The 15,118-nt window shown below is 41.8% G+C and overlaps 1 protein-coding gene across 1 annotated transcript in view; it reads right to left on the bottom strand.

The window, feature by feature from the left end:
* Positions 1-2,068: 2,068 nt before the first annotated feature.
* Positions 2,069-15,118, bottom strand: part of TRPC5 (transient receptor potential cation channel subfamily C member 5) — a 242,908-nt gene continuing 229,858 nt past the window's right edge. Inside the window, exons 8-10 of the mRNA XM_070951894.1 lie at positions 11,498-11,539; positions 3,600-3,689; positions 2,069-2,797 (exon numbers count right to left, since the gene is read on the bottom strand). Of these exons, the coding sequence (XP_070807995.1) occupies positions 2,069-2,797; positions 3,600-3,689; positions 11,498-11,539 (861 nt within the window). The remainder of the gene's footprint in view (positions 2,798-3,599; positions 3,690-11,497; positions 11,540-15,118) is intronic.

Genomic DNA, 15,118 nt, shown 5'->3' with positions numbered 1-15,118 from the left:
GAGTATGATTTAAATAACTGTTAGTTTTAATAGAATATCAGAGTTGGAAGGGACCTTGGAAATCTTCTAGTCCAACCCCTTGTACAAGCAGGTGACCCCTACACCATAGATAAATGGCTATCCAATCTCTTGAAAAAGAAAAAAGAGACTTTCGAATTTTTGGACAAGCTGCTACGATTCAAAGTATAGGACATGAGAATTTCAGGAGTATCAATCTCTGCAAAGATTCAACCCATCCCCAAAATATATATACTGAAACACTGAATGCACCAGGAGTTCTCTGGGTTGGCACCATTGCTGCTGAGCATTTATTTTCCTAAGTCCTGGAAAATACACATCTCTGAAACTGCTGAGTTCAGTAGTGGGTTTCAATTTCGGCCGCTACCGGTTAGCTCATGGGCGCGTGCATGCTCATGCGCATGACGCTTCTGCACATGCACAGAGATGTCTGGGTGGGCTCCCCACCCAATCCGGGGTGAACCAGTAGCAACCCACCACTGGCCGAGTTGCTACTTTTGCTGATGTTGTTTCAAATAAAGCCAGTTAACGCTGCTGAGACATTGGATCTTAATATTACAATTTGATGAGCCTTGGTGGCGCAGCAGACTAAAGTGCTGTTAAATAGCACCAGCTGCCTGCAATTACAGCAAGTTCAAATCTTACAGGCTCAAGGTTGACTCAGCTTTCCATCCTTTTGAGGTAGGTAAAATGAGGACCCGGTTTGTGGGGGCAATAAGTTGACTTTGTATAAAAAAGAACACCGCTTGGGGGTGGGTGGGTGAAAGCCCTACTAAGCAGGTATAACAAAAGTATGAAGGCTATTGCTTAATGCATTTTAAGCCGCTCTGAGTCTCCGGAGAAGGGCGGCATATAAATCGAACCAATAAAATAAATAAATAAATGAATAAATTTCCAGGCTTGTCTTATAGCATCCATGATGCTGAAATTATTACCAAAGGAATTATCGATCCATCAATTATTTCTTGTCTGGAAAATTCAAAGAGATAGCAATAGAAATAGCACTTAGACTTATATACCACTTCACTTTACAGCCATGTCTAAGCAATTGACAGTGAACATTTTGCTCCCAACAATCTGGGTCCTCATTTTACCAACCTTGGAAGGATGGAAGGCTGAGTCAACCTTGAGCCAGTCAGGATCAAATTCTTGACAGTCGGCAGAATTAGCTGGCAAATACTGCATTCTAATCACTGCATCACCTCAGCTCATGTGATGTACTTTTATTGCTTAAGACTATTTCGTTTGTAGAAAAATCCCTGGGACAGTTTTATAGGTGAATTGGAGAATATTATTAGTACAGGGTGAAAAGAGGGTGATCTGAACACGGGGGCATGTGTGTGTGTGTGTACACTTATGCACCACACTCTATACATAATCATAGGTGGACCATGTGTGTGCATGCTTTGGATAATTGAACACAGTAAATTCTAGAGCTCAACTTTTAACTCATTATGGTAATCATTTACATTAAGAAAACAATATGCAACTTTAATAAAGAACATACAATTGAAATCATGGAAAGTTGTATTGCTTGAAAGCGAAAAGCCCGTTTATATTTGGAACAGTCCCCCTGCAAGTAGCCTCAGTTGGGTCTTGGCCTCCTAAACTGCTTTGCATCTGCCGGTCCTGGACAGTGATCAATGGCCAGAAGATAAAATGTAAGACATTGGGAAGCAGAGTCACTAATCAAGTTGAAGGTGAGAGAGATGTTGAGAGAGACCAACACTGAATTAATAAAAATGCACCGATGCAAAAGTAAAAGTAACCAGAACTACCCAGAGGATATCCTGAAGCCTGTTTGATGGAATAAGTATTTTTCAAAGACCTGGAACTTTTGAATGAAAGGTTTGGCATTGGTAAGTCTAAGAAAGCAAATTAAAGAAAAAATGGTGTGCTGTGGCTATCAAATAAGCTAAAAGAACCTGGGGCCTACATTTGTCAGGGACAACCTGGGAAAGAGGAGGTGTCCCTAACTATGAAGAGTTTGTGATAGCAAACAGTTTCCAGGATGCTGATGCTCTACGGCCAAGTGGCTGAACAGCTCTACCTATAGGCGTGTGGTGACCTGCTCCTCCTGCCCATCGTTCCATTGGTTCCTTAACATGTCACAAGCATCTCCCCATGAATCAAAAACATCCTCCGAGGAGCCTATGAGTTTGGAATTTGAGGAACAGATGCTGGAAGCACAGTGAAGGGAGCTGGCGCAAACCACAGGGCACTGGCTCTGTCCCGTATGCCTGATATTTGAACTGTAGCCCACCTCATTGAGGTTAATTTCGCTTTTGGAGCAGTTATTTCGCTCTTTTGTCATCTGAGAATATTTAATGTCTTGCCACATGTAATGGGGCTGGATGACCCCATCTGAAATGGTATACATGGGCTCTTGGTTGGGTTCTGCAAGATGTCCATTCATCTTGGAGAAGAGGAGACCCAGCCTCTTGAAAGACTCCTTTTTGGAGCTGGAGAGCCTTTGGACTCTGTTGCCATTGCGAACGAAAGAGCGCTTGCTGATTCCGTTACTTTTTGGTTTTTCATTCCCTGTTTCAATGCCAGACATGGTCTTAATCAGAGCTGACACATTGAAGTCTTTCTTTTTGTTGGCCACCCCAAAGGAGACACCCTTGGCCTTGGAGGTTTCTCCCATGCATTCGTCAGAAGCGTCTTCTTTTTGGGAGACCTCCGTGCTACTGGTGGAGTAACTTCTTCTTTGAGGCTTCCGGTTACCCAGCAGATCAAGGACTTCGTAGCGGAAACTGGAAATATCTTGTTTTAACTCCTAAGGGGAGAGAAGTGATAAGAGATGATTGACACTTTAATGCACACCAGCTGCATGGCTTTGAACACTTTCCTCGGGAGACAACTAATGCATTACAAGAATTGCAAATCTTTCATTATTTAGCATGATGGGATAATTTTTTTGAACAGAGCTCAGTGAAATGGCACATAATGATATGGAGCTAAACCTTTCAACAAGAACTTGATACTAAAATGTGGAGACTAGGGAACAGAAAGTGCCTTAAGCTTTCCCTTTCCTACAAACCAGTCACATAATAGTAACTAAATGTTTGCTCAGAAATAAAAAATAAATATTCCAAAGTTTTCATCCATTCTCATTTCATTGACTCTCCATTTAGAAAAGCAAAATGGGAATGGGATCATGTTGCGCCAATTTTGGTAATATTTAATAGAAAAAGTGAGATGCTCCTTGTACATAAAGTAGGTTCACCAACCCCAGCCAAAATCATGTCCATTACAATTTAGCATGATGTATGAAGCCAGCTAAAGGTGATTTATTTAGGAAAAATATAAACAATAAACAATAGTTAAACAATTCATGGCTTAGCATAATATATTAACTACTTCAATATAATTGATAAACCATGACTTAGCTTAGTTCAATTATGGTTATCAATAAGCATGGTTGAACCATGGCATGTGAACCTTATTATAGTCCATTCTCTCCCCCTCCTTCCCTCCCTCCATTTCTCTCTCTCTCCCCCTTCATCTCTCTCTCCATTTCTCCCTCCCTCCATCTTTCTCTCTGTTTCTTTCATACCAACACTCCATTGAGATATTACCTTAAAGTTTTCTTCAGTTAAGCCTTCATTGGTTTTTGAATTCCTTATCATGGCAGCAACGTATCTCTTCACCAGATTCCTTATCACTTCCTGAAATGAAAACCACCAGAAAGTTAACCTTCTTCCAAGTGACCATGATATTCAGTAAGGCAAGAATCACACTCCACCCATGGACATTTCTTTCCCCTTTGAAATTATTTTGAAATCAAATTCTATTTTGTTCAACTAAATAAGGAAGATGGAAGTATTTACCAATGAATTAACAAAGATACAAAGAGAATAGCACAGCACTGCTACTGAGAATAGCAAAACCTACAATATATAGGCCATTGATTATCCTGTTAACTTGAGATATTATCAATACATTAATTGAAAAGTTATTCAGGAGCAAAGAGTTAACTATATCTACAGAATTAATAGAATGGCTGCTAATTAAAAACCCTGACTGAGTTGTAAACCTGCTAAAAAATACCCTGGATGCAATGGGGAAAATTAACTCCATAAGCAGAAAACAATTCTGACATTAGAATGAATTAAGTAATTAGTTAATTAGGCATAAATGACAAACGAAATTACCCCAGTTGTATATAAAATGCGTCCCTTCCTTGAAACAGGTTTACTTTGTCAAATGACTCTACAACCTGAAGTAAATTATGTAATTTAACCGATAACATTATTTACAGTGTACTAAAGCCAGGGGGTTATTTATTTATTTATTTATTTTATTGAATTTCTATACCGCCCTACTCCCGAAGGAGTATTTAAATTTAAAATTTAAAATCGAATAAAATGAATTAAATAAATTAGGCTGAATTGATACCCATAATTTAAAATACCCATATTTTAAAATACAGTAAAAATTTAAAATTTACACTTAAAAGGGAGAAGATTTAGGCGAGGCCAGTTTGATGAAATAAAAGAGTCTTCAGCTCGCGGCGAAAGGTGCGCAGATCCGGAATCCTCCGTATCTCTGGGGGGAGCTCATTCCAGATCGTCGGTGCCCCCACAGAGAAGGCTCTCCCCCTAGGGGCCGACAGCCGACATTGTTTGGCCGACGGCACCTGGAGGAGCCCCTCTCTGTGGGAGCGTACTGGTCGGTGGGAGGCTATTGATGGTAGTAGGCGGTCCTGTAAGTAACCAGGTCCTAAGCCATGGAGTGCTTTAAAGGTGGTAACCAGAACCTTGAAGCGCACCCGGAAGACCTCCGGGAGCCAGTGCAGCTCGCGCAGGAGAGGTGTTACATGGGAGCTCCACGCTGCTCCCATAAACACCCACGCGGCTGCACTCTGCGCCAGTTGGAGCCTCCGGGTGCACCTCAAGGGGAGCCCCATGTAGAGAGCGTTACAATAGTCCAGACGAGAAGTGATGAGGGCATGAGTGACTGTGCGTAACGAGTCCCGATCTAGAAAGGGACGCAACTGGCGAATCAGGCGAACCTGATGAAAAATCCTCCCGGTCACGGCCATCAAGTGCTCTTCTAAAGACAGCCGTGAATCCAGGAGGACGCCCAAGTTATGAGCCCTTTCCGTGGGGGCCAACGACTCGCCCCCAATAGCCAGCGATGGCGCCAGCTGACTATATCGGGACGTCGGAAACCACAGCACTTGGTCTTGGATGGGTTGAGCCTGAGCCCGTTTCTCCCCATCCAGATCCGTACGGCCTCCAGGCACCGAGACATCACTTCAAGGGCATCGTTGGGGTGGTCCGGGGTGGAGATGTACAGCTGGGTGTTGTCAGCGTACAGATGGTACTTCACCCCGAAACCACGGATGATCTCGCCCAGCGGCTTTACATAAATGTTGAACAAAAGGGGCGAGAGAACCGATCCCTGCAGCACCCCACATATAAGGGGCCTCGGGGTCGATCTCTGCCGCCCTGTCAACACAGACTGCGACCGGTCAGAAAGAAAGGAGGAGAACCACCGTAAAACGGTGCCTCCCACCCCCAACCCTTCCACCCGGTGCAGCATGATACCATGGTCGATGGTATCAAAAGCTGCTGAGAGGTCTAACAGGACCAGGACAGAGGAACAACCCCTGTCCCGAGCCCTCCAGAGATCATCAACCAACGCGACCAATGCCGTTTCCGTGCTGTACCCAGGCCTGAAGCCCGACTGGAACGGATCTAGATACGACGCTTCATCCAGGTACTGGGGAAGCTGTCGCGCAACCACACTCTCAACAACCTTCGCAACGAAGCAAAGGTTGGAGACTGGACGATAATTAGCCAATACTGCTGGGTCCAGGGAAGGCTTCTTGAGGAGGGGCCTTACCACCGCCTCTTTCAGGGCGGTGGGGAAGACACCCTCACCCAACGAAGCAAATTAAGAACATAGCCCTCTCAAAGTTGGTTTTATGAAATCCATGGGAATGCATGCAACAGAATGAAAACACAGAGCATAAGAGTGGAGTTGCATGATTAAATTCAAGAGCAGATAAAACTCTGCATTAATTGATGTACTATGCTTGCTAATTTGATAAGGACAACCTGTGGCTGTTTAGATGTTTATTGATTCTAGTGGGAAGTCCCTTACAACCTGAGATAATGGAGGACATTGGTGGAAACCTACATGGCTCTTAACCATGAAATAGTGTTTAAAATGCCACTAAGCATTCACATCTTATGACAGTAAAAAAAAGGTCAAGTTTTCTCTGTGTTAGTCATGTCTGACGCTGGTGCACAATGCTCATCTCTGTTTCTTGGCCAAAGGAGCCAGCATTGTCCGAAGATGCTTCCATGGTCATGTGGCCAACATGACTATAAGCTGAGGCACACAGAATGCTGTTACCTTCCCACTGCAGTGTTACCTATTTATATATTCACATTTGCATGCTTTCAAACTGCTAGGTGGGCAGGAGTTGTGGCAAGGAATGGGAGGTCACTCCATTCCGTGGAGCTTGGGTCTTGAACTCAAGCTGTCAGCTCTCCAGCTGACAAGGTCAGCGTCTTTAATCACACCCTCCTTATGATAGTACATTTCATATATTAATCACAACATGAAATTGTTCTTTCTGTTTTGGGACAAATGGGCAGTTTAAGATCTAGTCTTCAACACTGTGAAGCTGGGAGCTAGGGTTTAAATTGCGGACACCTCAAAATATTTTGAAGAACAAAATAAACCTTGGAAGATTCCACACTTCCATTTCAGAATTCAGACACCAGAAGTGTGAAATCAAATATACTGCCCAAAGCAGAGGTGGTATTTAGCCGGTTTGCAACGGTTTGGGCAAACAGCAGAAATTTGGCGTGGTTTGCCAAACCAGTAACGACCTCTGGCTGGTCACGCCCCCGAACCGGTCGCCAGGTCCCCACTCGCTCACCCCACCCACCCGCTCAACACTCACCCCACCTGCCTGCCTGCCCGCCTGCCCCACTCAGTCACTACTTGCAGATTCTAGCCACGTACTTCTGCTCACCACTGCTGCCAAAGGCAAGGCCGAAGAGCATGAGCCAGTGGGTGGGCGAGGGAGAGTTGGCGGAGGGGTGATACCAGAAGTGGGTGGACCAATGCGCGCGGGGAGGGAGGGGAGCGCGTGGGAGATCGCAGCACCAGAGCTCTTCCTCAGGCCTGGCCTGAGAGGGAAGCACATGACAGATTGTGGCACTGGAGCCCTTCCCATGTGTTTCCCCCAGCCAGCCTGCTCTGCGAGGGAGGCACGAGGGAGATCCTAGCTGCAGTTTAATCATGAGCACCATGCTGGTGCGCTGTTCCGGTGTTCCTCCTCTGCAGCCCCGCCACCACAAAAGAGCAGCAGCGGCGGCAGCAGCAGGGGGAAGGGCAAGAGCGACCTGCTGGCTTGGGCGCATGGGGCAGCAGGGCAGCATTTACTGGCTGGCTTGCCCCACCCGCTGCTCCTTCTCCTAGCCATGTTTGACTTCGACGAGTTCAAGCAGCAGCTAAATAAAAAGAAACAGGCTAAGCAAGCATGGTTGGGGGCAAGCAGAGGGAGAAAAAGAAGTATGTGACAGCAGCGGCTCTCCCTTTCTCCTCCCCTCTCCCCATGTGGTGAGGTGATGCGGTTCTCAGCATGAGGCAGCTGAGTTGCTCAAGTGCCCCGACCCGCCAGGCAAGGGAAAAGCAGCAATCTCAGCTTAAAAGGAAAAAACTCCAAACACATGGCCTCTGCTGCCCTGCCTGGGCTCATCCCCACTGGGAGCCACGGGAGCTTCATGACTCCTCTGCTGGTCCACCGCCTGCAGGTTTCCCCAGCCACTTGCCAGCTGGGCTTTCTGCGGGCCACAGATGAGCAGCGTCCACCACTGTGTTGCCGTTCCAGAGGACAACCGGATACCAGCCCATTCCCTGGTGAGACAAAGCAGCGGCCATTCCCTGGCTGGCAGCAGCAGTCTCGGTCCCACCACCTCAGCCTCCAAACTCACAGCCTCCGCCGCCCTGCCTGGGCTCTTCCCTGCTGGGAGCTGCCGGACGAGCAGGTGCAGCTGGCGGGGTTTTGGCGGACCAGCAGCTGCTGATGGTGGGGAGGCTGGGCTGCCTGTGCAGGTGACCCTGTGCCCGCCATCAAAGCAGGGCCGAGAAACCCTCTTGGCTTGCTCCGCCAGCCACACGGGTCCCCTGGGCTGTGGGCATCAGCTCGGCTGGCGGCATAGTGACGGGGGTTGGGCGGGGTGCTGCTCTTCCTGCGGTTGGGCCTGTCGCCTGACCTCCACCATACCCACTGCTGTGCTGCCGGCCGAGCCAACACCTGGAAAGGAGCAGAAGGGTGGCTGGTTCAGGGGGAGTGGGGATTCTTACACTTCTGCTTCCCTAGTGACGGCAGGAGCAGCAGGCTGAGGATTCCCTCCCTCCCAGCTGAAACCTTGGGGCCAGCAAAGTTTGGTGCAGGAGGCTTTCCAGGCCCAAAATGGGGTGCGGGGTGATGCGCGCATATCCAGGGGAGCATGGGAGGGTCGTGTGTGCATGTGCAAGTGGGGTAAGCATTGCATTATGGGTGCTGGCATGAGCATGCACTATCATGCATGCACACACACAGTTTTGGCATGCAACAACAAAAAGGTTCGCCAACACTCATCTAGGGCTTCTAGATGAGCTGTCAAAATCCAGATGCCCACTAGAAGGCAGAAGAGATGCAGAGAAATATAGTTGCCCAGTATAATTTTTTAAAATATTAATCTTCGTTTGTGTGCAACTTTACACAACATACATTCAAAGAAAAAAAATCATTTTTTCTCCTCCTCTTTTCTCAGATTTTTATTTAGGGAAAGAGATTGAAATGTTATCAAACAAATGGCATCAAACAACACAAGAAGAGACCATGCGAGATAATTTTTCCTTCTATTTGGTTTTGCTGTAAAAATCCCCCACCTGTTGAAGCACCTCATATTTTGCCTTGCAGTTTTTATGGCACTAAGATATGGAACTGTTGGCAAAGTAAATTCTCTAATTTTGGTCAATTTCTCAACTGAAAGTTAAAGAGGTTGGGAACAGTAGTCATGAGTTGCATGAAAATACAGAAGGAATTGCTTAGGTTGTCTGATTTTTTTTAGTCTGAAACTAAATAGATTCTCCTTTGGAAAAAGCACTTGTAAGTCTAGGAGAGGAGCAGGCATAGCTGTAGGGGTGGAGGTAAGTGCTTAATCAATTTAGAGTCATTGCATTCCCATAAACTGCTCAAGTCTAACCTATCTTGAATTCTGTTGACCCTTCTCTGGAACCAATTTACTGTTGAACTTTAGTTGACTAGAATCTTGTGTGTAGGCATTCTATTTTCTATTCCGCAACTGCATGGATTATCCAGATTCTTTACGCCTGATAATATGATACAATCTGACTTGAAATGCCATTTCTGTAAACAAGTGTTTCAACCACTTGGGAAACACAAGTTGTCTCTTAACAGTCCTGTTTCAACTCAACCCAACCAGTTATGTACAATTTATGCCCAGTAATTTAGGATTAAATAAAAAAACAACTAATGGCATAAATCTTTTTGAGCACTAAGACAGTGGGTGAAATCTTTTTTCTCTGCCAAGCAAATGAGAGGTATGATGCTTTTTATGATGTGCTGAGATATTAGCCATTACCAAATCAGAGAACCAAGACAAGATCCATTCTTGAACAGTAGGCAAAGCTTCATTTTTCCAATATTTACCTATCAACAATCTCGCTGCTGTAATCATATACAAAATCAACTTTGTTTCATCCACTGTAAAACCCTTAGCTATACCCAATAGAAACAATTGTGGGGAAAATTGAATTTTTTTCTTCAAAACATTCTGCATGACCCACCAAATTTTTATTCAAAAAGCCTTAACTTTCTTACAGGTCCACCAAATATGATAATATGTAGCATCTGTACAATCACACCTCCAACATTTTGGCTGAACATTAGGGTACATACACGACAATTTCTTAGGGTCTAGATGCCATCTATAAAACATTTTGTAAAAATTTTCCCTCAAATTCTGCGACTGTGTAAATTTAACATTCTGAACCCAAATTTTTTCCCATGTTTCCAACATCACTGGTTCTTCAAAATTTTGTGCCCACTTAATCATACAGTCTTTAACTAGTTCAGTTTCTGAGTCCCTTTCTAACAAAACATTATAAATGTTTATAAATCCATTACAAATGGATTTTGAAGATGGCCAGTTTCGCTGAGATGGCGAAGATTTCAGCATATTTAAAAGACCGCTCACAAGAGACTTATGAATGTGAATGGAAAAAGTGGATAGATTATGTGCAGAACAAATATCAAACTAGGAAGTATCAAATAGCTTTTTATTGACAGTATTATATTATATTATATTAAGATAGAAATATTTGAACTATGTGAAGATGAAAAATAATATGGGGGTTGGGGGGGTTCAGAGCTCAAGGTTTTTTTATATAAAGGGGATAATGATGGGGTACATTCTATGGAAGTCCAGGGGGGAGGGGAGGGTTAGGGGGGGTTAGGGAGGGGGGGTTGGGGAGTTTGGGGTGGGTTAGGGGGGCGAAAATGGGGTGAAAATGTAATTGTAAAACTTTTACAATAAAAAAAAAAAAAAGAGAACCAAGACAAGAATCAAACTACTTTCTGAATAGCTCCCATTGCCCTTTTTTAAAAATGAAGTTCTGACATCGCCCTAATTTAATTAAATTTAATTAATTAATTTAATTAAAAAAAATTGATTGCAGGAGATTAAGGGTCAATTGTTATCATTGAATAAAACCGGTGTGCCTATTTAGAATTCTTTATTCCTGTTGCAGGACCATGCTGCATGTTAAATTGTCAAAACCAGTTCAAGGTATAATATGGAATCAGGGGCATCTGCAGGATAGACCCACATAAAATGGACTTGGGGATCTGACATACAGCAGATGCTATCTTAACCCTCTTGTAGACATCGTTATGTGTTATGGAGACAAATAAGAGTATGGTGGCTTGAATGGTTGGAACACTAGGCAGGAGGTTAGCAAGCCCATGATTGAGACCTGAGCTGCCATGGGGCGGGGTTGAGCTCCAGCTCCTGCTAGGGACATCAAGGGAGCCCCCAACTGGGCATCTCCAGGGCAATGGTGATATCACCGGATAATCTTTTCAACCCAAAAATGCCTTGATGCTTCTGACATGAATCAATGGAATCAAGTCATTTTGAAGTAGTATTTTAAATTAAATAAGCGAGCTTGAATTAGGATGATGAATCAATTTCACCAAAAAGGAAGATTATAAATATACCATATAAATACTTAATAAATCTTTTTTTAAATTGAGTCCATAGCATAGCCTTCTTCAACCCAGTGCCTTCAATGTGAAAGACTACAACTCCCATCACCCCCAAAAGCCAGTGGCAGTGATGGGGATTGTAATTTCACTTTATCAGGGACATCAAATTAGAGAAGGTGCCATAGAAGAACTAGGGACATTTGACAAAGCAGTTTAAAGAATGGAATCGTTTACCTGGTAATGTTGATTCTGAATCAAGTTGTCCGCATGACGTTCCTGAAATGAAAAATGGAATTATGTATAGATGAAACACACAGTCATAAGACTTTCAGTTTTGTTGCTATAAGGTTGCATAATAATAATAATAATAATAATAATAATAATAATAATAATAATACTCTAGGGCGGAATGCCAAAAAAGAAACCACTGGAACACCAAAGTGGAAAATTCGACTTGAAAATAAAATAAAAAAACTTTGAGGGGATGTCAGCAATCTGAAGTACTTGAAAGAAGGAAAACTAAATAACAAAAAGCTGAAAAATAGTTTACACAATAAATACAACCTGGAAGAAAAATAATGATGGAAATCATGGAAGAATTAAAAGAACATGTAAATAGCAACAGCAAAGAAAATTGAAAAATATGAAGGACGAATTAAAAAATATTGTGAAAATGTCCAGTTCAGAAGAAACCAACACTTCTTCTACCGGTCTCTTGATGAAAATCGAGTCCAAACTAATGTTCATCCATGTAAAGAAAAAACTTTGAACTTTTGGAAAGAACATTGGGAAAACCCAGTGGAACACCACAAAACTGCCTCCTGGATCAAAGATATTCAACAACAAACAACACGAAACAAAATGAAAAATATTGTAATAACATGGTTGCAAAACAAGCAAAGAAGGTCAAGAACTGGAGCGCACCTGGCCTGGACGAACTGCATGGATATTGGCTAAAACACCTGACCAGCCTCCATCATCGCATAGCCACTCAATTTGATCAAATGCTTCAAAATGCAACAAGCGAATAATGGTTAACAGCTGGTCGAACATACTTGATAATGAAAGATCCAGGAAAGGGCACAGAGCCAAGCAACTATCGCCCATTTACTTGTCTGCCAACAACATTCAAACTTTTTACAAGAATACTGGAAAATTCAGTATTCAATCATCTGATGGAAAACAGTTTGTATCCAGTAGAACAAAAAAGAAATTATAAAAAATCAAGAGGAACAAAAGATCAGCTGCTCATTGACAAAATGGTACTAAAAATGCAAAACAAAGAAAAACGAATTTAAATATGGCATGGATTGATTACAAGAAGGCATTTGACTCATTACCCCACAACTGGATTAACAGCTGTCTGGAAAACTTTGGAATCAGCAAAAATATTTGTACATTTTTGAAAGCAAATATGCAAAAATGAAAAACAGTTCTAACAGCAAATGGGGAGAACATTGGTGAAGTCAACATCAGATGAGGAATCTTCCAAGGGGACTCACTTTCACCACTACTGTTCAACATCGCATTAATTCCACTGACAATAATCCTACAAAACACAAAACTGGGATACCAAATCTCAAGCCAACGTGGCAAGGTAAACCATCTACTATACATGGATGACTTAAAAATGTATGCAAAAAGCCCCACTGAACTTAAATCAATAACACAGTTCAACTGTTCAGCAACGACATCAAAATGAACTTTGGACTTGAAAATTGTGCTATATTATCCATGTAGCAAGGAAAAATGAAAAAAAATAGAAGGAATAGAACTGGGAAATGGAAACATAGTAAAGTAAATTAGCAAAGGATGATGGTTACAAATACAAACACTGACAGTGGATTTTTTGGAAGCATGGCAAAAATCATTTACGGAAAGACTGGATGAGATCTTTGAGAAGTTTATTACTCAAATTGATAATAAAGTTGCAATGTTGAAAGAGGAGGAAGAAGAAGTAATTCAAATAAGAGCACCTGAGGAACATGGAAAGGATGTTTCTCAAATTATGAATAAAATGATGGGCTTGAAGGAGGTTAATCCGGAGATATGGAGTGAGATCTATCCAGAGGTTTTGATGCAGATGAGAGGAAAAGTGCTGGGAGAAGCTTGGATTTTCAAGAAGGATTAGAAATGGAACATTACAATTTCTTTATAAAAATGGACTTTTAATCCTAACTAAAGAGGTGTGTTTCTTAAAAGGAATTACTTTGCGAGCTGCACAGGACTGGAAGATAAAATTACAGCTGAATACACAAAAGCTTGTAGAAATAAAAGATGGTGGAATAAAGCGGAAGAAGAAGGCTCGGGAAAAAACTAGGGGAAAATGGAAGTGGAAGAATTTTATCCCTCTTTGTTAGGCAGGATAACATGGTGAATGATTGTATTGGTATTCAAGATTTTGATTAAGGATATGATTTGTTTGGTTTTGAAAAAAATTTGTTTACTTATGACTGGATGTTTCAACTGTTATATAAATGTGAATTTTTATAATTGTATTGGTATTCAAGACATGATTAATTTTTATTAAGGATATGATCTGTATGGTTTTGAAATTTTTTTACTTATGATTAGATGGATTATGTTAAATTTAAGGTTATATACATTAATGTTATTCTGTGGAGGTGATTGTAAGACATGATTAATTTTTATTAAGAATATGATCTGTATGGTTATGATTGGATGGATTATATCTAAAAATTACTTTAAGTAATGGATTAAAAAAAGAAACTTTATTTTGGATGTTAAACTTAACAATGTTATTCTGTGGAGAAACAAGTTGGTTTTGTTTAACTACCTTTAAGCAAGAAAAGTTATATTTTGTTTTGAACAAGGAGAGTTAAAGTACAAGTGATAGATAAATCTATAGATAGTTAGTTTGTGGGTTTTTTTTATTAAGGTTTGTTAAATGTTTTTACCCTGTATTTGTCCTGGGAAGTCCGGGGAGGGGGGTGGAGATTGGGATAGGAGGGGGGAAGGGACGGGGGGGAATTTAAAAAAAATATATGATTGATTTTTTGTTTAAGTGTATATGATGTATGTTGACTATGAAATAAAATTTGTTTAAAAAAAAAAAGAACAAGCACTACAAACTAATGCCATGAAGGCAAAGATACAAAAATCCACCGACAATCCAAACTGCCAACTTTGCAACAACAAAGTTGAAATTGTTTCACATTTAATATGTGAATGCAGCAAAATCACACAAACTGATTACAAAGCTAGCCACAACCAAGTTGCTTAATTAATCAACTGGTCATTATGTAAAAAATATGACTTACCTGTAAACAAAAAGTCATGGGAACATAAAATGGAAAAAGTTATAGAAAATGAGAAGGTGAAGATCTTGTGGGACTTTCGAATACAGACGGATTGTCATTTGGAACACAACACACCAGATATCACAGTTGTCGAAAACAAAAATGTACAATTTATCGACATCACGGTACCAGGAGAGGCCAGAGTCAAAGAAAAAGAACTGGAAAAAAATAATGAAATATCGCGACCTGGCCATCGAAACTACACAGCTATGGATGAAACATGTAACAGTGATACCCATTGTCCTCAGGGCACTTGGTACCATGTCCAAGAATTTTATAAGATACATCAACAAATTGCAGCTTCCTGCAATAACACCAGCGGAACTGCAAAAAACTGTGCTACTTAGAACATCGTACATCTTAAGAAGGTACTTGGTTGATACCTAGGATGCTGGCAGCAACCTGTATCAACCATTAGCACAAGTCAATGGTATTGTGATGCATTTTTGAATGTTGGGTTGACTGAGTTTCATGTTTAATGAATAAAGTAAATAATAATAATAAATTGTACTGATGTCTTAGAACTGATCATCTT

This window comes from Pituophis catenifer, unplaced genomic scaffold (genome assembly GCF_029215685.1).
Source record: "Pituophis catenifer annectens isolate HBS135680 unplaced genomic scaffold, rPitCat1.0.hap2 SCAF_11, whole genome shotgun sequence".
Lineage (NCBI taxonomy): Eukaryota > Metazoa > Chordata > Lepidosauria > Squamata > Colubridae > Pituophis > Pituophis catenifer.
This window is presented reverse-complemented; position numbering and strand designations above follow the sequence as displayed.